General features: G+C 43.1%; 1 protein-coding gene across 1 annotated transcript in view; it reads right to left on the bottom strand.

Moving 5' to 3' along the window:
* Positions 1–24,991, bottom strand: part of LOC137509805 (receptor-type tyrosine-protein phosphatase S-like) — a 782,862-nt gene that overhangs the window by 366,746 nt on the left and 391,125 nt on the right. The window contains exon 14 of the mRNA XM_068233857.1: positions 4,024–4,141. Within this exon, the coding sequence (XP_068089958.1) occupies positions 4,024–4,141 (118 nt within the window). The remainder of the gene's footprint in view (positions 1–4,023; positions 4,142–24,991) is intronic.

Here is a 24,991-nt window from a genome sequence, read left to right as displayed (position 1 = left end):
CCACAGACAGATGGTCCTACCATGAGGAGATGGACCATCTCCCCCTCAACCCCACATGGTGTTTACAGTGGGAGCACATAAATGTGCATGCTGTGCTACAACAGTAGCTCACACAGTAGGAGTCACAGGAGGAGAGCCTGAGAGGAGGCACAGGAGGATAGCCTGAGAGGAGGCACAGGCGGAGAGCCTGAGAGGGCCAAGGTTTGTGGCTGAAGGAGAGAAAGTCCATCATCTCATGGGGGACCATCTGCCTGTGGCCTGGGGGAAGCTAAGCAGCCTACCAAAGCCACAGACAGATGGTCCTACCATGAGGTACAATGCATTCGGTGGGCCCGTGGGGAGGTACAATGCATTCTGTGGGCTTGTGGTGAGGTACAATGCATTCGGTGGGCCCGTGGGGAGGTACAATGCATTCGGTGGGCTTGTGGGGAGGTACAATGCATTCAGTGGGCCCGTGGGGAGGTACAATGCATTCAGTGGGCCCGTGGGGAGGTACAATGCATTCAGTGGGCCCGTGGGGAGGTACAATGCATTCAGTGGGCCCGTGGGGAGGTACAATGCATTCAGTGGGCCCGTGGGGAGGTACAATGCATTCAGTGGGCCCGTGGGGAGGTACAATGCATTCGGTGGGCCCGTGGGGAGGTACAATGCATTCAGTGGGCCCGTGGGGAGGTACAATGCATTCGGTGGGCCCGTGGGGAGGTACAATGCATTCGGTGGGCTTGTGGGGGGGTTACAATGCATTCAGTGGGCCCGTGGGGAGGTACAATGCATTCAGTGGGCCCGTGGGGAGGTACAATGCATTCGGTGGGCCCGTGGGGAGGTACAATGCATTCGGTGGGCCCGTGGGGAGGTACAATGCATTCAGTGGGAGGTACAATGTATTATAAGATCATACAGTGAGCCGCATCATGTACTTACAAATGTTGTCTCTAGTAGATGCACTATACTCCGGATACTGCTCGAAAAAATGTTTGCAAACTTCCTCCCAAGCGCGTGCCTTCCGTACATTGTTGCTGTATTCCCTGCAGCTACTGTCCCAAATGGCAGGGTGGCCATGAACCTGTTCAACCAGCTCTCCCAGCTCCACATTGCGCTCTGCTGCTGTCGCCATCGCTCTAGCCTGTCTCATCACTTCCTTTCACATCATCACTTCCTTTCGCATGGAATTATGGTTCTCCTTCCTGTTCTGTCCCCTCCTCCAGACGCCTTTGCAGACTTTCACTAGCTTTCACTGGCGTTCGAGCACGTTCGAACGCTATGCGGCCAGACGCAACCGCCTTCCAGAAGCTGCATGTTGCTTTCGGGACTAGACGCGACGCCGGGATCAACCGCCAGGCGTTTATGAAAGCTTGCAAAAGCCAGCCATAAACGCTCCCATTCACTTGAATGAGACGGCGGTAGATCCAAAAAAACGTCGCGTTTGAAAGCCCGCGTTTAACGCCGCAAAAACGTCCGTCTGAACCAGCCCTTACTGTAACAATACATGAAATCTACTATACCAAAACCGCTACACAAAACCGCAAAACGCTAGCTGAAACGCTGCAGAAAAAGAAGAAAAAGCGTTTCAAAATCTGCTAGCATTTTGCGGATCTGCTAGCGGTTTTTGGTGTGCACCAGGCAAAATGTTTTTCTTCATATGCAGATCATGTCCCCTTGCCTGTTGTATAGCCTAGGGACAAAAACCTCATCCGCCAAGCGTTTGTATTGATTTTTTTCTTTCACATGATCACCCAATGTGAAAACAAAAAGGGACATATTTACACATGTTAATCAGGTCACCTCTAAGTCTTCTTTTTTTCTAAGCTAAATAAGCCCAATTTTTCCAACCTTCTTTAGTAAGTGAGACCGTCTATCCCTCTGATTAATTTAGTTGCCAGTCTTTTTAACCTGTTCAATGTCAATGTCCTTTCTATAGTGTTACGCCAAAAACTCTATTACATACTGCAGGTGTGACCTCTAGCGATGATCATAACCTGCTAATTACAATGAGGATAAATTTTGCGTACATTTTCACAATTATGGCCATGCGTAATTACGATTTGGACATTCAATCGATTTCATGTAATCCATCTGTAATTGCGTGTAATTTTCATGTACTTTCATGCCAACTTTAGCGGTTAATAGCAAAGCCCCCATGCATGCTACTGTCACTAAAATAGTTACGTATGTTAGGGAGAATAGTGGAAATAAGTCAAAGCATTTTTTAAAAACACTTTGTAGTTTTTGCGAAAATTGATTTTCAAAGTTGATTTTCAAAGTGCAAAGGAAAAATGTTTTTCAAATTATCGGTTTTTATGAGTTTAAAAAACATTTGGCTTACAATCTAGAGGGAGAGGTAGAGGTAGGGACACAAAAGGTAGGGGACCAGAGTTCAGCTGCGGGTTTAGAGCACTTGTGAGGGGTGGTAGGCCAGAGTGAAAAGGTGAGTTTTCAGGGCCTTCTTGCAGATGTGGAAGGAGGGGGCTGCCCTAATGGGTGGAGGTAGGGAGCTCCATAGTGTTGGAGCAGCTCTTGAGAAGACCTGGAGGCGTGCATGGGACTGGGTGATGCGGGGGGGGGGGGGGGGGGGGGGCGGTTAGGCGAAGTTCATTGGAAGAGCGGAGTGAGCGGCTAGGTGTGTACCTCTGAGTAAGATCGGAAATGGAGGTTGGACAGGTTTTGTGGACAGATTTGTAGGTCAGACACAATATCTTGAATCTGATTCTGGACTGGATAGGAAGCCAGTGGAGGGATTCTAGGAGGGGAGCCGCTGTGGTGGAGCGATTGGAGGAGTGGATAATTCTGGCTACCACATTCATGATGGACCGCAGCGGGGCTATTCGGGTCATAAGGAGAGCAGACAGAAGGGCACTGCAGTAGTCAAGGTGGGAAATTATGAGGGCATGGATGAGGAGTTTGGTGGTGGCAGAGGTGCTAGTACAAATCCCTTGTGAGGTCACATTTACAGTATGGGATACAGTTTTGGGCACCACACTATAGTATCCTTACTATAGTGTGGTGCCAAAAACTGCATCCCATACTGTATACTGAAGTTTTGGAACAGGTACAAGGATGGTAAACTGAAATAATCAAAGAGATGAAAGATCTGACTTACCAAGAAAGGTTAGACAAATTGGGTTTATTTAGCTTGAAAAAGAGGTGACTTTAAAGTAATCAAGAGAGTTTCTGCTCTTGTGGCTCACTGTCCTGAGGTAGAGATAGACTCAAAAGGTTGAAGTTAATAGACATATGTATTTTTCCAACCTCAATAACTATTTAATGTGATAGCTACAGGACTCTGAGCTGTTCTCTGTATAGGATAATTTTAAGTCTTTAGTCTGGTTTTAAATGTAGCATTTGACAATTGTTTATAAAGGGAGTATTAAAGCAAAGCAGTAACAAATGAGAGCTGTCTCCAGTGCTTAGCTGGACAAAGGGTAAATGCTGTACTTTATACAGTTGCCTTAAAAGCACGAGTTCATGCTACTCTAATGTGCGAATACGACACTTGTGAGGTAGCAATACACTAAAGGTGTCCATTAACGATACAATCTCCCAAGTGGTCGACCATCTGATCTGATATTTGTGATTCCAAAATTTGGATTGACAGAATGATCAATAGAATAATGGTTTGTCGGCAATGGCCCCCATTAATGGTACTTGATCCTATTGATCATATGATCAATCATTCAGGAGATTGTACTGTTAATGGGCACCTTAAGACACAACTCTCCTGCTTGTAGGGCCCCCTGTTCCATGCCAGCTCTCAGAAAAGTGCATTGATTGAGAGACTTGTAAAATGGGAAGGAGGTGTACTAGTACAGCTTTCTTTTGAAAACTCAGTAAGTGTGCGTAAAGCACTCACGGTTTAGAGATTCTCAAAGTACCCTTAAAACTATAACTGATATCAACTGAAATGTTCTGTCCAAATAAGCATGTTAGATTTGTTAAAGGTTTAAGTTAACCTTAGGTTGTGTTCCCAGTCATTAGCCCACATTTCTCCTGGGCAAACAGTATAGGAACTGATAAACCAGTGCTTACCGACACTCATTGTTGTCACAACCTTTGGTCTGCAGCGCGCACCATCTCCCTTCATAGTGTATGCAGCAACTGTGACAGAATAAGAGGTTTCAGGTTGAAGTCCTGCTATAATCATTTCCTGTCAATTCAAAAGAGAAGTCAATTTGGCCTGTGTACTTAATATGTACTTATATTAAAGCAGAGCAATCCATACAATATATAAATACAGACTTAAAATACATAAACATGACATGTGAAAAAGTTTCACTTACCAAAAGATTTGTCTAGCCCTGTGATTCAGACAGCCATTTTCCTGACCTAACTTACTGCAGTTACACAAGTGAAAACTCATTAGGTGTACAAGCACCACCCTGTTTAAATGTTAAATGACAAATTACAAAATAAATGCTAAATGATACCGGCAGTAAAAAGCAAAGGGCAAGCAATGCAAAGAGCCACTTGTTGTCATGTTGCAGTTGCAATGTATGCAATGCAGTTATAAAATGCAGTGAGTCAGGTTCTCTTGTTATCGCTCTTATGTTTTCTATGGCTAAAGGGCTAAAGTGCCCAAGTGGACTGATATTTGTGAGCATGACCGTCAGGCCGGAACATAAGAGGGCCATTATGAAGTGAGACGAGGGGAAGGTGGAATATGACACACTAGTGAACAGACATTTCAGGGATGCTTTTCACAATGCTTCCCAATTTAGATGACTGATACTGGATGCTATTAACGGAAATATGCTAGGTAATAAAGAAAAAATGCTGCTTCTGAGACAGGCCAAGTAAATACACCTGATAAAAACAACAAAACGGAAAGAGCGCTCCGTAGTGTGACACATTTTAATAAATTAAAACTGCGCAAATACAAAAATGCACTTACTAGATATGTGCAAATGACAAGCATTCAATGAGGCACGTAGCCTGGAATAGAACCATCCCCTCAAAGGAGTAAAACCTGGGGCTGCAGTGGCCAGCAGCAGCGTGGGTCCAGATGGTGTATGGACATCACGTCGCTCTCCGAGGTGACTGTGTGCAGGTATCGTCAAGAAGCGTTTCGGCGTGTCCACGCCATCAACATTAACTGACGAAGGCGTGGACACGCCGAAACGCGTCTTGACGATACCTGCACACAGTCACCTCGGAGAGCGACCTGATGTCCATAAACCATTTGGACCCACGCTGCTGCTGGCCACTGCAGCCCCAGGTTTCACTCCTTTGAGGGGATGGTTCTATCGCAGGCTACGTGCCTCATTGAATGCTTGTCATTTGCACATATCTAGTAAGTGCATTTTTGTATTTGCTCAGTTTTAATTTATTAAAAGGTGTCATACTACGGAGCGCTCTTTCCGTTTTGTTGTTTTTATCTCGTAGTAGCTTGCTCACAGCCGAGCATCAAAGGAGCTGCCACTGTGTGATCCTTGCTGGTCTACACCGACCATTTTCCTGCAGTAGCGCAAAATTTCACATCTTTACTCAAGTAAATACACCTGATGGATGTCGTTCACCCAAGGGCAATGTACGCAATAACTTCATTGAACTATTTCTTAGAAAAAATATGAATTGTTAGTGTGCATACTTTGCGTAGTGAGGTCATCAGATGTAACGGTTTTTAAATAGTTTTAAATTGTTAGTTTGAGTGTGACTCTTTTTAATCCCGCAGGGTATTCAGCTCACTGAAGTGCCCAGGACAAAGGGTCAGTAATTATTACATTACTTTATTAGCTGGGGACAGCTGGATGGAGTGCCCTCTAATACAATTTTCTGTTATGCTGGGAATACACGGTTAGTTTTTCAGCTAGATAGAGGGCTCACAGATCATTTCCGAAATGTCCGATCTCCTGTTCGATCGTTTCGCCGCTCGATTTGTGATAGAAGTGAATGTAAAAAGATAAGAAAAACGAGCAGAAGATAAGAGAATCGATTGCAGAATCGAGCTGCGAAACGACTGAACAGGAGAATCGCGCGGCAGAAACAAACCGTGTATGCCCAGCATTAGATTTTCTGTTATGCTAGGAATTCACGGTTCATTTCTGCTGTGCGTCTATGCTCTCAATCATTTTTGAAACTCGATTCTACAATTGATTCTCTTATCTTCCGCTTGTTTTTCTTATCTTTTTCCCTTCACTGCGATCAGAAATCAAGCGGCAAAAGAATTGAAAGGGAGAGCAGACATGTCGGAAATTATCTATCGAACCATCTAATCAGCTAAAAAACGAACCGTGTATTCCCAGCATTATGTTTACCTGCCAGATAGATCATTTCCAACATTTTGGAAATCATCTATCTAACCATCTATCTGCCTAGCAATTAGGCATTGTTCTACTCAGCAGGAGATAACCAGAAGACAATGCACCAGAGCTAATGACCAGTCTCTACAGAAAATAATCTAAAACAGAAAATCTAATGCTGGGCATACATGAGTCGATCCGATCGACTCCTGCCGTGTCCCCGCTCGTCCACGCCGCCGTCCGGATCGATTCCCGCTCGTCCAGGTGGGCGCTCCTTATCTTCCGCTCAATTGTCCGCCTGCGGGGATCTATCCAGGGGGTCATCGGACCTGTCGGAAATTATAAATCGAGCCATCAGCGGCTCGATTGATAAGGAATAATCCTACCGTGTATGCCCAGCATAACAGAAAATTGTATGGTGTGTACTAGGCATTAAGGTATTAAACAATTGTATAGTACATTACAGTAAAAACTTGTTGATTTTACATTGAATGTTATCACTATCACATGCTCATTAATCTACACCTTTGTTTAAGGTTGTATTATGCAAACTATGAGTGATGTCAAATCCCTGCCTGAGGGGTGGGGTTAGATCAAAGCATTTAAATGGGTGTGATGTGTTGGTTCATTTGTACACCTGAGGAAGGTCGTAATGCTGGGATTACACAATACGTTTTTTTGTAAGAATCGTTCTGATAGATGCCTTCGATGATAAAATTCCGGCATGTCCGATGTTCCGCTCGATTCGTTTCTGCTCGATTTCTTATAGAAGTCAATGGAAAAAGATAAGAAAAACGAGTGGAAGATAAGAGAATCGAGCAGAAAATTGAATGGCTAATAGATCGCGTGCCGAATCGAACGCAAAAAAACGTATCATGTAATCCCAGCATAAGACTGTAACATGTAGTGTACTCTGACAATACAAACGTGTTTGCATTCAAGCCTTCAATGTCCAGCCTCGTTTGTTCTGTTTGGTTTGCACTACATGATCGAGGGAGGCGACCTTGAAGAGGCTAGCATTGGCTGACTCTGACTTCCAGTAGCAGGGGGAGTACGAACCCATGACACCTTGTTGCATATGCTGAAGACTAATCAGCTGGACCGTTTCCAGCGCAAACAGCAGTGGGCCACCAGACATGTTGAAAGGACCTATGCTTTTGTACGGAACTGTTAAGTAATGTCCGTTTTAATGTGATCCCATGCTTATTTTTTTTTTCAGACAGCAGAGGCACTGCCATTCATATGATAGATTACCATGCATTCACTCCTGTGCACAGTGGAGAAGGTAATAGAACCACAGAGTGGTACAGCCTATCCATGCTGTACCGATACTGTACCACTTCAGCAAGTGTGGACCGAGTCTGAAATGTGTAGAATAACACTGATGTTGTATACTGTATTTACATTACTCTGGCATCTTCCACAGCACTTCACATGTCACCAATTGTCCATCAGAGAAGCTTACAATCTGAACTGTGTCAGTGGGGTGGCAAGGTGCACTGGACAAAAGCAAGAAGTACAAATACAACAGATAGGTATATTAATAGCAGGAGACCTGCACACAGATGGTGTTGGAATCCATAATAAGTTAAAATATAATAATCAAAATAATCACTTTGTAAAGTGCATGGACATTTCTGACAAAACAGCATACACTTCAGTGTCTCCATAGCCATTATTATTACTAACTTGTTAATATGTGCCCATTGGGCACCGCATACATTGAATTAAGTCAACAAGTGGGGATGCAGTCTGTAAAAATGTAGATGATGTTTGAGTGGGGGAGGGTGTGGGAGTGGAGTGAAAATGACAATGTGCTACTTTTCTTGGGGTAAGACCTAAGATGGCAGCAAAGAGAGGAGTGAAGAGTTAGTAAATATTGGCTTCAAGATTGTGGAGACAGTTTGTTAAATGTCTGCACAGACAGGTGGATAACCACATTTTGCAGTTACTGTATACACTGAAGGACAGTCAACTGTTTGGAGGTGAAAAAAACAAGGTTTATTTAAGGCTTTGCTATATACAACTATCCAAGTGAGATCACAGCAAACACACAGTGGACTACTAAAAGCAGAATGCCCAATTCCAATGATCCCAACTAACTAATCACAAACAATATATACACACACAACATTCAGATATGCACAATATAGGTCAAGAGCAGGAAGGCAGAAAATCAGGTTTAGGACAGAAATAGCAGTGTCCAGATGGTACTCTATAATCTGGCACTGGTCTCAAGCACAAATAGGCTAATCTGTCAGGTGACTTGACCATAGAAACTCCCTATACTACTTGCAGGAGGACCAAAGAACTGCAGCAACTATTTGCATATTTTACTATATTTGCATAGTTAAATAGTTTGGTTGAAAAAATACACCCCTCCATCAAGTCCATATTAATACCATCTGCAGGTGGACCAAAGTACTGTAGTGGGCCATTTGCTGGTGAGCAGTGGTTGTCTCAAAAAATGTTTATTTTAAGTGCTGCCACCAGCAGGAGAACTGAGGCAATGTACGTGACAGATGGTGTGTCTTCAGAAAAAATGGAGGAGAGTTATGGCAAACAAATATGTAATGGTGTGATTCTGATGATCACCAACTATATGAGCCCCCCCCCCCCCCCCCCAACATGCGACCCCCAGCATTTAGCTTGCTGCAGCACTAAACAGGCTCTACTGTAGGTTCGAGGAAAACCAACCTAACAATAGCCTAGCCCACGTCCTCTAACAAAACAAGGCTTCCCTTGCCACATCCCCTAACCAAACCAATCAGCCCCCCCCCCCCCCACTAACTGTAGACGAGAGGTTGGTTCAGAAGCTTCTCAGTAAACTGGATCCAGTGAAAGCTCCAGGCCCAAATGGAGTGTCAATACAGTGCCTAAAAACTTCCTAGCTGGCCCCTGTCCTCTCCACCCTGCTCTTTCAATCCATAAGGGAACGTAAGGTCCCCTCCTGCCTAAGGAAAGCCACCATAATTCCAGTCTCGAAATAACCAGGTGCTGGTGAACTTAACAACTTCAGACCAATCGCACTCGCCTCGAATGTCATGAAGGTATTTGAAAAGCTGGTCAGGTCACACCTGAAACCCATCAACAACTAAACTGACCCTCTCCAGTTCGGATACAGATCCAACGGGTCCATAGACAATGCCATTAACATGAGCCTGGAGCACATGCTGTCTCATCCGTACACCTATGCCAGGATTCTTCTCCATGACTTCAGCTCTGCCTTCAACACTCTGCCTTCAACACTAACAGTACCAACATCCTCTACGATAAGCTGAAACAACTCAACATGCATCCCACCCTCTGTGCGTGGCTGAAGGACTCCCTTACAAACAGAACCCAGGTGGTGAAGCTCAACACCATCACCTTTAGTGTGCAAACCACTAACACAGGAGGTCCCCAAAAATGTGTCCTGTCACCAATCTTGTTCTCCCTACACACAAACTTCGGCACCTCACAGAATGACTGTGTTAAGGTGATAAAGTTTGCAGACGATACCACCAACATTTGCTGCTGAGATACAAAAGTAACATGTCTGATTGATTGATAAGATTGGTGTCCACGATATATAGGTTAGCTTCTTTTATAAGTACTGGATGATAGTTTATTATAACACTGGCGGTTACTTTAATTCAAAATAACATTTTTTTTTTCATTCTCATGGCCCACTGACCATGAGAATGTTGCTATCTACAACACTAATCAAAATATGAGATGTTGTGCGAAGTTCTCACATAAGCAACAATAGTCAGCCGTGTTCTGTGACGCTTCTAAAGCACGTTGTGATCACGCAATCCTGTGTCTTGTCTGCACAGGCGCACTGATACAAGCACATGGTGATCACGCACCCTTATCTGCACAAGCGCATTGACAAAACACGTTCTACGCCTGCGTAGGTATTGAATTCTGTCTATATAAAGGAGGGAAAATACTTTTGAGTTAGGACTCTCGAAGGACAAGCGGACATGCCTTCGCCAGGTATTTCCCCTCCGAGGTCGCTGAGGTCCCCCGATCTTCTCTGGGTGATGCTGTAATACTTGGTAAGAAATAATATTGATGCTCACTAATTACTCAAATACAATGTAACTATGATTCTGCAAGCCTAGATCATTATTATAACAGGATTGTAGCTCAATAAATATTACTATTGAACCTTTCCTCATGTATTGCTGCAATTCATTTTACCCACTACGGTGGTGAGCGAAGTTAGAGGGTTTGAAAACCCTTCCCGTGAGGCAAAACAGCCGCTTGCACAGAGTGACGAACAAATTTACTAATCTCCAGATACTATCCCAAACAAAAAGCTTCCCTCTTTTACTGCCTAATCTGCTTCACCCTGTGTATCCTTCACTAATGTCCCCAACCCACTACCCTCTAAATTGTAAGCTCACAAGGGCAGGGACCTACTGCTAGTGTTTCTTATGCTGATGTAATTTATCATATGAATATGCACCTGCTTTGGTGATGTCTCAAACCACATATCAACACTGTACTATGTATAGCATTATGGAAGATGTTGTTGGCGCTCTACATATTTCATTACTAAAAATATAATTTTATCAGTTTGCTACCACAGAAAAAAATCCATGAGATACAGGCTAATGAAAGCCATTTAAAATTTCAATAGCTCTGCTTAGATATCTGGTATCATGAAAGCCCTAAAATAGATACTAAGAACACAATGAAACAAATCAGTTCAAAACCATCATGTTTGTTCATTCTTTTATTGAGAAAAATTGTCCAAAGTTACATATTGGTGTGCCCCACTTAACAGCAATAACTGCCACTAAATATTTTCAAAAAACGATTGATCAAACTTGCACATCAACCTAGACAAGTTTTAGCCCATTCTTCCATACATAACTTCAATTCAGGATCTTGATAAGTTTCCCAACATGAACTGCCTGTTTCAACGCCTTTCAAACTTTCCTGCAAAATGTCTAATTTATGCTGTTTATTATATATCCATAGAACAATTGAAGAAACATCACCGACACCAACACCGATCATGAGTGAGGGAGATTCTGAGGCACTTTAAAAGTATAGGTAATCCTTTTATTTCAGCCACAGTAATCTAGCTAAGTTCTTATGAAAGACAAAAAGACACAGAGAGACCAGGAGCTCGACCTGGTGTATTATCATTAAAACACCATAAGATCTGTTAAGAGAGAGAGAGTTTATACTCACAAAATTGGGTCGCTGTAACAGCAACCACTCATCTAGCATGTGAGGAAGTACCGTCCTCACTCGGCCTTGTATCCAATATGGAGGTTTTTGGTCGCTGCTCCTGGTGGAAAAAAGTGGCCCACTTGGAGGATTCCAAGTATGCACTCCCCTACAGATGGGTTAGGGTAACTAGGAGAAGGTAGGAGGCGCCCGTCAGTATAGTGGTGTAAGTTGCAATGCAGAAAGACAAAATATCGATGTTCCTACCTTAAAGGAGTCAAACTTACATGCAAGGTAGTGGTTAAAAGCTTCTCAATTTTATTGATACGGCACAATCGACAACACGTTTCACGACATAAGTCGCTTCCTCAGGTCTATAGGTGTGCCTGGGGTGTAGGTCTAACTATCCTGGGCGCCATGTCTCCCAGGATAGCTAACCTACACCCCAGGCACACCAATAGACCTGAGGAAGCGGCTTATGCCGTGAAATGCGTTGTCGATTGTGCCGTATCAATAAAATTGAGAAGCTTTTAACCACTACCTTGCATGTGAGTTCGACTCCCTTAAGGTAGGAACATTGATATTTTGTCTTTCTGCATTGCAACTTACACCACTATACCAACAGGCGCATCCTACCTTCTCCTAATCTAGCTAAGTGCCTGACCAAAAGTGTATATTGGTGTGTGACACAATTACTGTACATGGATCTTTTCCTTCATAACTGGTGTGCCCCACTTAACAGCAATAACTGCCACTAAGTATTTTCGAAAAAAATATTAATCAAACTTGCACTTCACCCTAGACAAGTTTTAGCCCATTCTTCCATATAAAACAGCTGCAATTCAGGATCTTGATAAGTTTCCCAACATGAACTGCTTGTTTCAATGCCTTTTACACTTTTCTGAAAACTGAATGATGTTTCTTCAATTGTTCTATGGATATATCATAAACTGCTAAATTAGACAGACACCTTCACACATCTTCAGGTCTGATGAGTAATCCACTTATTTCAGCCACACAATCTAGCTAAAGGAAGCCATACATCAGACGACTTTGATTATTATAATTGAATGAAAATTGGTGCCGCCAAGTGTAAACCTCTGGCGCTGTCCCCCCTAATGCTAAGTTTGCCCCGTCCTGTCCCGTCCCCATGCCCAGTGCATGTTATACATGACCTTTCCACCACCTCCGCTTGTCCTCCACTGCACCGGACGCATTCTGCTGACGTCAGATGTCATACACGTGGCCACATTACTAGGCAACCACGTGGCATGTGTGTATGAAGAACAGAGTGCGCCCGGAGCCTGTGGGGACAAGCGTAGGTCAGGAAAAGGTAATACATAACATTTACTGTGCACTGGGGGGGACACTTAACATCAGGAGGAAAGCATTGGGGTGGTGAGCCGGTCAGATGCTGCGTCACAAGGCCGTTTCCAGATCAATTTCAGCATGAAATTGATCGGAAATCGGCCTGTGGTGTATCGGCAGCCAACAGATCTCTCTCTAATCAGATTAGATTAGAGAGAGATTTGTCTCTTGGTCAAATCTACCCATCATCACTAAGGGCCAGTTTCCACTAGACAGGTTGCAATGCAGAAACCACTCCGCATCGCAATGCAAGGAAACTGTAACCAATTCATGTCAATGGAGTAGTTTCCATTGACGCAAATTTACCTGCGTGATATGGCGCAAGGGAAATTATAGATAGCAGCACGCATCCGATCCCCATAGCCGCCAACGGGAAACCGCATGATGCCGCATCAGGTTGTCCAGAAGACAACCGGAAGTACCTGCGGAGGGATGTGAGGCGATGCGATCACCTCTCATCCTAATCGCCAGTGGAAATGGGCCCTAGATGTATGGCTAGCTTAAGTGCCTGATCAAAAGTGTATATTGACTTCAAAAATATGTAAGCAAACAAGACAGTAGAATAGGGTCAACAGCCCCTTCACCTGATTAAGGATGGTTGTTTCAGTTTGACATAAATGGTAATTTGAGAGCCCGTTTTACTTTGTGACTCTTGCAGTTCAGGCCTATGTATAAATAACAAGGTCAAAAGAAGACACTGATCTAAAAAGAGAGGCAATAATTAGGAACCACGGTCTTAAGGCCCATACACATACCATGCCAATGTACATGTACATAACTGGAGTCTCAGGGGAACTCAGAGGATCTGTCTCAAATATCACATCCCTATGTTCTTGAAACCCAGCAATGCATTGAGGCAGATCTTTTTACGGCTTGCTGAACATAAGCAAAACAATACAATGTACGCAGTCCAGTGTATTGAGGAGTGCAAAAATGTATACACTAGGGAGATTAACCTCCCCGGCGTTCTATTGAGATCGCCAGGGAGGCTGCTGGAGGGTTTTTTTTTAATTAAAAAAAAACTATTTCATGCAGCCAACTGAAAGTTGGCTGCATGAAAGCCCACTAGAGGGCGCTCCGGAGGCGTTCTTCCGATCGCCTCCGGCGCCCAGAATAAACAAGGAAGGCCGCAATGAGCGGCCTTCCTTGTTTTGCTTAGATTGTCGCCATAGCGACGAGCGGAGTGACGACGTCCTGACGTCAGCCGCCTCCGATCCAGCCCTTAGCGCTGGCCGGAACTTTTTGTTCCGGCTACGCTGGGCTCAGGCGGCTGGGGGGACCCTCTTTCGCCGCTGCTCGCGGCGAATCGCCACAGAGCGGCGGCGATCAGGCAGCACACGCGGCTGGCAAAGTGCCGGCTGCGTGTGCTGCACTTTATTTGAAGAAAATCGGCCCAGCAGGGCCTGAGCGGCAGCCTCCGGCGGTGATGGACGAGCTGAGCTCGTCCATACCGCTCAGGAGGTTAAGAAACCCCTGAATAAGAGCATGGACTAGCATAGGAAGAAGCCCTTTAAAAGTATGGCAGAAAAGGATCTAAAAGAAAACAGGTCCATACAATGAGTGAAAGAGGCGATCTATGTCAGACTGGCTCGATAATTCCTAAAAGGGTTGGAGGCCTTAAGGGGCGCCTGGTCCACCAGGCTGGCGAAGCAGTCGCCTGGGGCACCATGTGGGGGCGCTCCGTGCCCCTCAGATTGTCTGACCCCCAGGTGGTGAACTGGTCGCGTCGTCTAATAGACGCTGTGCCAGTTCACTCCCCGCAGCCCGCAGCTCACTTCAGCCTGCGGAGTCTTCCAGCAGGCAGAGCAGCATTTTTGTCTTCAGTACAGGGTTTCGGTTGCCATCTTCACGTAGCCCTGCTCTCTGCCTTTCAGCGCGGGAGTCTCACAGCCAGAATCCGGGGAGCTGCGCGCCGGGAGAGGAGTCTTTTGCAGGTGAGTAAATGCTTTTTTTCTACAGGTGCACTTTATTTTCTGGTGAAATGCTTCCCACATCATGTTTAATTTCTGTTGAAACATTGCTGCATTACAATTATTTTATGGTGAAAGATTGCCGCATTACGATTATTTTATGGAGAAACATTGCTGCATTACGATTATTTTCTGGTGAAAAATTGCCTCATTACAATTATTTTTTGGTGAAAGATTGCCGCATTACGATTACGAGTTCTAAAGGCTCATACACAAGCTTCACAAAAGTCTTTTGAATGCACGATTTATCAAACAACATGAAGAAGTTGGACAACTTTTGTCAAGTAAAAGACGTGGAAACAACAAGGCGTTATCACTGATAACAGGCGACCAACGACTGATAAGACGCATCACAAGTCAATCCAACCATGTTTAAATTTAAACTGTGGCTGCTCACAAGTCAGGAAAGGGCTACAAGGCCATTTCTAAATGTTTTAAAGTTCCAGTGGCTACAGTGCAAAGTATTGAAAAAAAACAAGATGTTCCGCAATGTGGTCGAAAGCCAAAAGTGACACCTGTGTTGGCCGGGAGGATAGTGAGAGACGTGAAAAAGAATCCAAGGATCACCACCAAGGCCATCCTGGTGAATCTGGGCTCTACTGGTGGCAATGTTTCAAGGCAGACAATCCAGCGGACACTGCACACTGCTAGTTTCCACGGATGCAGACCAAGGAGGACGCCACTTCTCCAGATAAGGCACGCAAAAGCTTGCTTGGCCTTTGCAAATGCTTATCTTGACAAAGAAGAAGACTTCTGGTCTTCTGTGTTATGGTCCAATGAAACAAAAAATGTAATTGTTTGGTCACAATGATGTTTGCTTTATTTGACGTAAAAAAGGAGAAGCCTTCAACCCAAAGAACACCATCCCCATAGTCAAACATGGTGGTGGAAACCTAATGCTTTCAAGGTGTTTTTCAGCCAATGGACCAGAGAACCTAGTCACAGACTAGTAAACGGCCCTATAAAAAAAGAGCAATACATGAGGATTTTAAAAGACAACATCAGGCAGTCTGCAGAGAAACTTGGCGTTGGGCACCAGTGGACATTTCAGTATGACAATGACCCAAAACACACAGCAAAAGTGGTGAAGAAATGGTTAGCAGACAACAACATTAACGTTTTGAAATGGCCCAGCCAGAGTCCTGACTTGAATCCAATTGAGAATCTGTGGAGGGAGCTAAAGATCAGGGTGATGGCTAGAAGACCCTCCAACCTGAAACATTTGGAGCTCATTTCTAAAGATGAATGCGCAAAAATACCTGTGTAGACATGCAAAAAGCTGGTGTGAAATTATAGTAAGCGTTAGATTGCTGTAATAGGCAATAAAGGCTTTTCTATTGATTATTGAGAAGGGTATGAATAATTTTGAATTGGACGCTTTTTGCTCAAAAGTAAATAAGAGCTGAGAAATGCCCCCCCCCCCCCCCACACACACACATTAATACCTCTTGTACACCGTCTTCTCTTTTGGGAGACTCCTATGTCATTTACCATCAAAAAATGACTTGCTGGTTGAATAAAAGTAACGAACTCAAAATTTGCCAGGGGTATGAATAATCATGTGCAGCACTGTATATATGTAAATATATATATATATATATATACAGTGGTGTGAAAAAACTATTTGCCCCCTTCCTGATTTCTTATTCTTTTGCATGTTTGTCACACTTAAATGTTTCTGCTCATCAAAAACCGGTAACTATTAGTCAAAGATAACATAATTGAACTCAAAATGCAGTTTTAAATGATGGTTTTTATTATTTAGTGAGAAAAAAAACTCAAAACCTACATGGCCCTGTGTGAAAAAGAAATTGCCCCCTGAAACTAATAACTGGTTGGGCCACCCTTAGCAGCAATAACTGCAATCAAGCGTTTGCGATAACTTGCAACGAGTCTTTTACAGCGCTCTGGAGGAATTTTGGCCCACTCATCTTTGCAGAATTGTTGTAATTCAGCTTTATTTGAGGGTTTTCTAGCATGAACCACCTTTTTAAGGTCATGACACAACATCTCAATAGGATTCAGGTCAGAACTTTGACTAGGCCACTCCAAAGTCTTCATTTTGTTTTTCTTCAGCCATTCAGAGGTAGATTTGCTGGTGTGTTTTAGGTCATTGTCCTGCTGCGGCACCCAAGATCGCTTCAGCTTGAGTTGACGAACAGATGGCCGGACATTCTCCTTCAGGATTTTTTGGTAGACAGTAGAATTCATGGTTCCATCTATCACAGCAAGCCTTCCAGGTCCTGAAGCAGCAAAACAACCCCAGACCATCACACTACCACCACCATATTTTACTGTTGGTATGATGTTCTTTTGCTGAAATGCTGTGTTACTTCTACGGCAGATGTAACAGGACGCGCACCTTCCAAACAGTTCAACTTTTGTCTCGTCGGTCCACAAGGTATTTTCCCAAAAGTCTTGGCAATCATTGAGATGTTTTTTTAGCAAAATTGAGACGAGCCTTAATGTTCTTTTTGCTTAAAAGTGGTTTGCGCCTTGGATATCTGCCATGCAAGCCATTTTTGCCCAGTCTCTTTCTTATGGTGGAGTCGTGAACACTGACCTTAATTGAGGCAAGTGAGGCCTGCAGTTCTTTAGATGTTGTCCTGGGGTCTTTTGTGGCCTCTCGGATGAGTTTTCTCTGCGCTCTTGGGGTAATTTTGGTTGGCCGGCAAGGTTCATCACTGTTCCATGTTTTTGCCATTTGTGGATAATGACTCTCACTGTGGTTCGCTGGAGTCCCAAAGCTTTAGAAATGGCTTTATAACATTTACCAGACTGATATATCTCAATTACAGTACTTTTGTTCTCATTTGTTCCTGAATTTCTTCGGATCTTGGCATGATGTCTAGCTTTTGAGGTGCTTTTGGTCTACTTCTCTGTGTCAGATAGCTCCTATTTAAGTGATTTCTTGATTGAAACAGGTGTGGCAGTAATCAGGCCTGGGGGTGACTACAGAAATTGAACTCAGGTGTGATAAACCACAGTTAAGTTATTTTTTAACAAGGGGGGCAATCACTTTTTCACACAGGGCCATGTAGGTTTTGAGTTGTTTTTCCTCACTAAATAATAAAAACCATCATTTAAAACTGCATTTTGTGTTCAAGTATGTAATCTTTGACTAATAGTTAACGGTTTTTGATGAGCAGAAACATTTAAGTGTGACAAACATGCAAAAGAATAAGAAATCAGGAAGGGGGCAAATAGTTTTTCACACCACTGTATATATATATATATATATATATATATATATATATATATATATATATATATATATTGTACAGGACTCCAGTGATCGGCACTGAATGGGCGATATATATCGCTAGCTTTTCACGTATGTTTTTTTTAAGACAGCCCCAATGCTGGGAAATAGGGGTCCAGGGTTTTGTTGTTAACCAGCAGGTTGCCAACATATTTTATTTATTTTCCCAGGGCCTGGATCCTGGAATAGATGGAAGGTTGGGCGGGTCCATCTATTCCTCCGAGCAAGGGGGGCTGGACAATGAGGGTTGGTGGGAGAGGTTATAAATGCACATGTCTCACACTGGGCGTTGGCTTTTTCCTGAGTCAGTTTGTGAGCTGTGAGGATATATGAGCTAAGGCTGGAGTCTGTACTGTACTGCCCAGAGGCCTGTGGATTACAAAGGCCTCTTCAGACTGGTAAAGAGTACCCATGCAAGTGTGCTGGACTGTATTCTGTGTGTTGTACTGAAGAGAATCTGTTTTGTAGCCTTACTACTGAAGATAAGCTGTTGCTTTCTATTTGCTGGCAAGAAGCCAGTTTGTTTGAAAACTAATAAATAGACTGTGTTTTTGAAACTTTACGGCTGCCTCCCTGTGGTTGCATTGATCCCCAGAAACCCCGCATATCACAATATATATATATATATATATAATATATATATATATATAGTGGCTGGAAGTGTAATGGTTAAGGGCTCTGCCTCTGATACAGGCGACCTGGGTTCGAATTTCGAATCTCGGCTCTGCCTGTTCAGTAAGCCAGCACCTATTTAGTAGGAGACCTTGGGCAAGTCTCCCTAACGCTATGACTGCCTTTAGAGTGCGTCCCAGTGGCTGCAGCTCTGGCGCTTTGAGTCCGCCAGGAGAAAAGCGCGATATAAATGTTCTGTGTTTGTTTGATATATATATATATATAATTTTTTGGGGCGCCTCCTACTCCTTACAAATGCCCCTGTGGGGTCAACCACGGTTGCCTGCAAGCATCCAGCATGAGTGTTTTGGTATATGGGAAGATAAGGTCCAGACTAAATAGGGCAGCTATTAACTTACTAACATATAAATGGAAAACCTTTCCTGAGTTGAGACAAGAGTATGACCTACTTAGGTACCATTTTCTATTTTATGCACAGGTGAGATTATACGTGACAAGTCCACTGAGAGATCGATCACAGAAACAATCCTTTAATGACGTTGACATGTTCCTGTCACCTGGAAGAAGTAGGCTCCCTCTGTCGACTATACAGAAACAATTAGGTAATTGAAATCTAGAACTCTTGGAATATAATAGGAGTCTGGCAAACAAATATACCGGCTCAAGAGCTGGTTAAATACATCATTGAGGGCAACAAAATCTATAAACAAATAATTACAATTGAGACTTTGAGAGAGCTGCACTTCAAATGTATTCATAGGGAAAAGTTTGCCTGTGTGTAGTTTGACTGTGTCTAGTTGGCCATTGTACATGAAGGCCCGGAAGCCACAATGTCCAAGAAAAGATACTGTCATATGGGTTGAGTTCTGTACTGTTCTCTTCTTTGAAAAATGTAAATAAAATGTGTTTAAAAACTCAGAAGAAGCAGGGTCCTCAACGTTTCACAGAAAACAAACGTCCAAACAATTAGAAAAGATGCGGGACATCATTAGTTCACTGACAGGCACAATAGCAGGAGTTATATAAGCATGAACAGGACAATTAACTAGAAATACTAAAAAGAAAATTAGGACAATTCCAGGACTTGTATCAAGGTAATGGTGGTGAGAAAAAATAAATAAAATATTAATTAATAGTATTTGGAGCCCTATACATAGACAACTCTGCCCAGTCAAATTTTAATTTGTTACTAGAAGAGGTACAGACTAACCAGCAAGCTCATGGTGACCCAGAACTCATTGGAGTATGTGAGGGACTACAATGGTCCTAAAAGCCCCCTTACTAAGATGTTAAGAAAAACAAAAGTTTGCTTTCTTTAAACAGAAAGGATTTGCGATAATCCAGGTTGGAGTGAGCTTGAGATGTCTCCCAGGGCATCACTGCTGAATATATGCAAATTAACCATTGTACCCTTAGAAGCAGTGATGCCCTGGGAGACATCTAAAGCTCACTCCAACCTGAATTATCGCAAATTCTTTCTGTTTTAAGAAAGCAAACTTTTGTTTTTCTTAACATCTTAGTAAGAGGGCTTTTAGGACCATTGTAGTCCCTTACACACTCTAATGAGTTCTGGGTCACTATGAGCTTGTTGGTTAGTCTGTATCTCTCGGTGTTACAAGCCCTACTGCATAGAGCCAAATTAATCCATGCCATGCACTGATGAGGATCAAACAATCCGAAACAGTCTGTATGCATGTTGGATTATTATGGCTCTGTACAAATTAACAAACTGACACATCATTGCATTCCAGCGGTTCTGGAGGTGTGTTTAGCTTCTAAGGGTACAATGGTTAATTTGCATATATTCAGCAGTGATGCCCTGGGAGACAGCTCAAGCTCACTCCAACCTGAATTATCGCAAATTCTTTCTGTTTTAAGAAAGCAAACTTTTGTTTTTCTTAACATCTTAGTAAGGGGGCTTTTAGGACCATTGTAGTCCCTTACACACTCTAATGAGTTCTGGGTCACTGTGAGCTTGTTGGTTAGTCTGTATCTCTCGGTGTTACAAGCCCTACTGCATAGAGCCAAATTAATCCATGCCATGCACTGATGAGGATCAAACAATCCGAAACAGTCTGTATGCATGTTGGATTATTATGGCTCTGTACAAATTAACAAGCTGACACATCATTGCATTCCAGCGGTTCTGGAGGTGTGTTTAGCTTCTAAGGGTACAATGGTTAATTTGCATATATTCAGCAGTGATGCCCTGGGAGACAGCTCAAGCTCACTCCAACCTGAATTATCGCAAATTCTTTCTATTTTAAGAAAGCAAACTTTTGTTTTTCTTACTAGAAGAGGAAATGACATGGGACAAGTTTTTAGTCTCCATTACCATGCCCAACCTCTGCGCAAATTAGGGGACAGGAAGGATTGAAGTTTCCAGATATAAACAATAACTTATTGAGCAGGCAAAATACTCACAATATATACATTTTTGAAAGCACTAAAAACATAAGGGGCTCGATTCACAAAGCGGTGCTAACCCAGTTAGAGACTTTACGCGTGATAACCATTGCACCACGCTGGTGAAAAGCCAGTTTAGGCGTGATAAGTTTAGGCGTGATAAGTTTAGGCGTTTAGATAAGTTTAGATTGCGCGCAAAGTCCCGCACGCAAAGCAGCGCCATTAAACTCTATGCGAAGTGCACCAGACTTTGCTAGCGCAAAACTTTTGATCAGCTGTGCACTGCGGTGCTAACCCAGTTGGTGCTATAGTTATCACGCCTAAACTTATCAAATCTAAACTTATCACACCTAAACTTATTACGCCTAAACTTATCACACCTAAACTTATCACGCCTAAACTTATCACGCCTAAACCGAGTTTAGGCGTTATAAAGGGCTTTTCACCAGCGTGCAAACTGTTAGTACCGCTTTGTGAATCAAGCCCCAGAAGAGCTGGCATAAAGGAGAGCCTGAGCTCTCAGGAAAGAGAAATAGATGTGTCTTAGTTAAAAATATCCCTAACATTGTTCCAAAATGCCTGTACAATTGGGCAGTTCCAAAAATATGTACAAAACTTCCAATGGAGTTACAACCCCTAAAACAATGAGAGGAATGGGTAGGTAAAATCTTGTTTTAATAGTTTAACTGCTGTTTATATAAGGCACGGGGAAGGGAAACTTCTAATTCTGTCAAACATAATGGACCATTATTGATCAGTGACAGTAACTCCCAGCTCAGACTCCCAATCCTGCAAATATTTGGGGTGAGGGCCTGAGGACAACATCATCATTTCTTCATAAAGGGAAGAAATAGCACCTCTGCTGGCCAGACCATGCTCACACAATTTTTCAAAAGTGGAACAAGTGTCAGTTCTCTTGCAGGGACCCCCGTCTTCAGAAAGTGGCTTATGTGCATGTAACGGAATCTTTCAGACACCGGAATGTTCTTATTAAATTTCATCAGCTCAAAGGGGATGAATATGTCATTTATCCAGAATTTTTTAGCCAATCCTAGGTCATAATCCACCCACCAATGGAAAGAGTCTGCATTATCAAAAGCAGGGGTAAAATCCTTGTTTCCCATTATTGAGATCTAGGACAAACAATGGGGGGACGTGAAAATGTATGTTTCCGTAGGGCAAGGCTGAACGAGACAATGTATTGTAAAGGTCCACTAAGATCTATCCTAGAAGGCGATAGGAAAAACAGTGTTTTTCAAAGCGAACCCATAAGGAGTCAGAATCAGTGGAATACCAGTTATCAAGTTGGGAGAATTGTGAGGATAAGAAGCAATGTCATAAATCTGGGAGGCCCAAACCTTCAAGATGTCTGGGTCTCTAGTATATTTCTTGCAAATCCTAGGAGGCCTTCAATTTCATACACACATTTAAAGGACCACTTAGTGCGAAAATCATAAAAATGTAAAATACATCTAAACACATACAGATAAGAAGTATGTTTGTTCCGGAGTAAAATGAGCCATAAATTACTTTTGCACTATGTTGCTGTCACTTACAGTAGGTAGTAGAAATCTGACATTACCGACAGGTTTTGGGCTAGTCCATCTCGCCATAGGGGATTCTCAGCATGGCCTTTATTATTTATAAAGTCTCTCCCTGAAAAGGATTTATACAATGATGCTGGCCAGCCTCCCTGCTTGCTGCACACTTTTTTTTTTATCAAACAAGACAAGAAGAAAAGAACCTGTACATAAACACTGCACCACCAAGAAAGTATATGAGATAACAACTTTTATTAAACAATAGAAAAATACATACCATAAAAGCATCTAAAAAGATGTAAAACCACTAGAAAACACCTATATAGACACATGATAATGTCATAAATATAAACCTCACCTCTGATTTATAACAGATACCTGCGCTGCAAAAGAGCCCAAATTGGGGTTCAAGAAATGAGCCCCAAATATGAGCAAACGACCCGGGTTGGACAAATAAGAGTTGCCTGTAATAAACCAGTGCTAGTGCTCAAAGGAATAAGTAAGAACCCGAAGAAGAGTGAAATGATATGCTTAAAAACAGATCATATGTAAATATAAAGTGATAAATATGTCATGATAGGCAGGCACACAGTAACTGGTGACAGGTAAAAAAAAAATAATGGTATACTTTACCAGACCATGGTCACCACACAAGGTATGAGTATGGCAGCGATAGTTGCAGGCAGGGATTATCTTCCGTAGATTTATATAGATTATGGTAAAACTCTTCAAAAAGCTTGACAACCTTACTAGAATGGGATATAAGCTGGCCCCTAGAGTTTTGTAGCTTATAAATGTGTTGAGTTTAATTGAGCTGAGTCAGCTTTCTGGTAAAGATTCTAGAGTGTGCATTACGGTGAAGAATATGTTTATTTTTTAAGCTGCAAAGCTCCCTGTCTATTTGTAGCTTGAGATATGCTTCCAATTCCAACCGTTTTGAGTTAATTTATTTTCTTAACCTGTTGGGTCCGCTGTACTACGCAGGCGCAGGAGACTTGCGTCTGCGCCGTGGAGCTGCCCAACAGCGATCGGCTATTTCCGCCTATCTCCGAGCAGAGAGCCGATACTGCGTCGGGAAGATAAATATTTACATCCCCGCTGTTCGGGGAGCTTTATCGCCGCCGCTGGACCGAGAAGGACGGGGAAGCCTTACTAGGATCCATAGAACCCCCAGGGAAGGTTTTTCTGGTTACAGGTTTTCTTTAAAGTTTGAGTTGGGTTGTCAAGGTTGAGTTTAAAACTGGACAGGTGAGAAAACTCCTCCAAAACAGTTGAGTGCCAGAATTTTTGAATCTTGTGTTAGTTCTCTTGCATAGTGCTGGTTTTCGACAATTTTGCGAATATTTCGCATGCTTGTCTCATCAATATAAATCCGACTTGATCTTTATGGATCAAGGAAGGTAACACAGTGTTCAGTCTGGCTGCCAACATGGGATCCAGGGATTTCATCTGACTGCCACCTGGAGTCGGGAAGGATTTTTTTCCCTTTAAAGGTGTAATGTCAGGCTTGGCAAGTTATCAGCTCACACCTCAGCTCCTATGCCCCAATTTATCCCCACCTTCTTCACCCTGTGTGGCGCGTCACCGCTTGAACACTATGATAGAGATTAGATTGTGAGCTCCTCTGAGAATAGTCAGTGACATGACTATGTGATCTGTATAGTGCTGCAGCAGATTTCAGTGCTACATAAATACATAATAATGTAGCAGGACATTAGGCCATGACTATGGTGGGATTAGATTGTGAGCTCCTCTGAGGACGGTCAGTGACATGACTATGTGATCTGTAAAGTGCTGCAGAAGATGTCAGCGCTATATAAATACATAATAACATGGTGGGACATTAGACTATGACTGTGGTAGGATTAGATTGTGAGCTCCTCTGAGGACAGTCAGTGACATGACTATGTGATCTGTAAAGTGCTGCAGAAGATGTCAGTGCTATATAAATAAATAATAATTATATGGTAGGGCATTAGACTATGGTTTGATTAGATTGTGAGCACCTCTGAGGATAGTCAGTGACATGACTATGTTCCTTGTAAAGTGCTGCAGAAGATGTCAGTGCTATATAAATACAAAATAATAATAAGGTAGGACATTAGACTATGACTATGGCAGGATTAGATTGTGAGCTCCTCTGAGGACAATCAGTGACATGACTATGTAGCACGACGTGGCGAAAAATGGGTGTGAATGTGACGTGGGTGTAGCTAACTGTAATGTAACAATGTATGTGGACTGGTTGCTACTGGGTGGGGTGGAAGGGTGACACTGGGCACTACTGTGTGCTGCTTAGTGGGAGGGTGACACTGGGTGCTGCTGGCTTGGAGGATGACACTGGGCACTGCTGTGTGCTGCTGGGTGGGAGGGTGACACTAGGTGCTACTGTGTGGGAGGTTGACTCTA

This window comes from Hyperolius riggenbachi, chromosome 1 (genome assembly GCF_040937935.1).
Source record: "Hyperolius riggenbachi isolate aHypRig1 chromosome 1, aHypRig1.pri, whole genome shotgun sequence".
NCBI classification, from domain to species: Eukaryota; Metazoa; Chordata; class Amphibia; order Anura; family Hyperoliidae; genus Hyperolius; species Hyperolius riggenbachi.
This window is presented reverse-complemented; position numbering and strand designations above follow the sequence as displayed.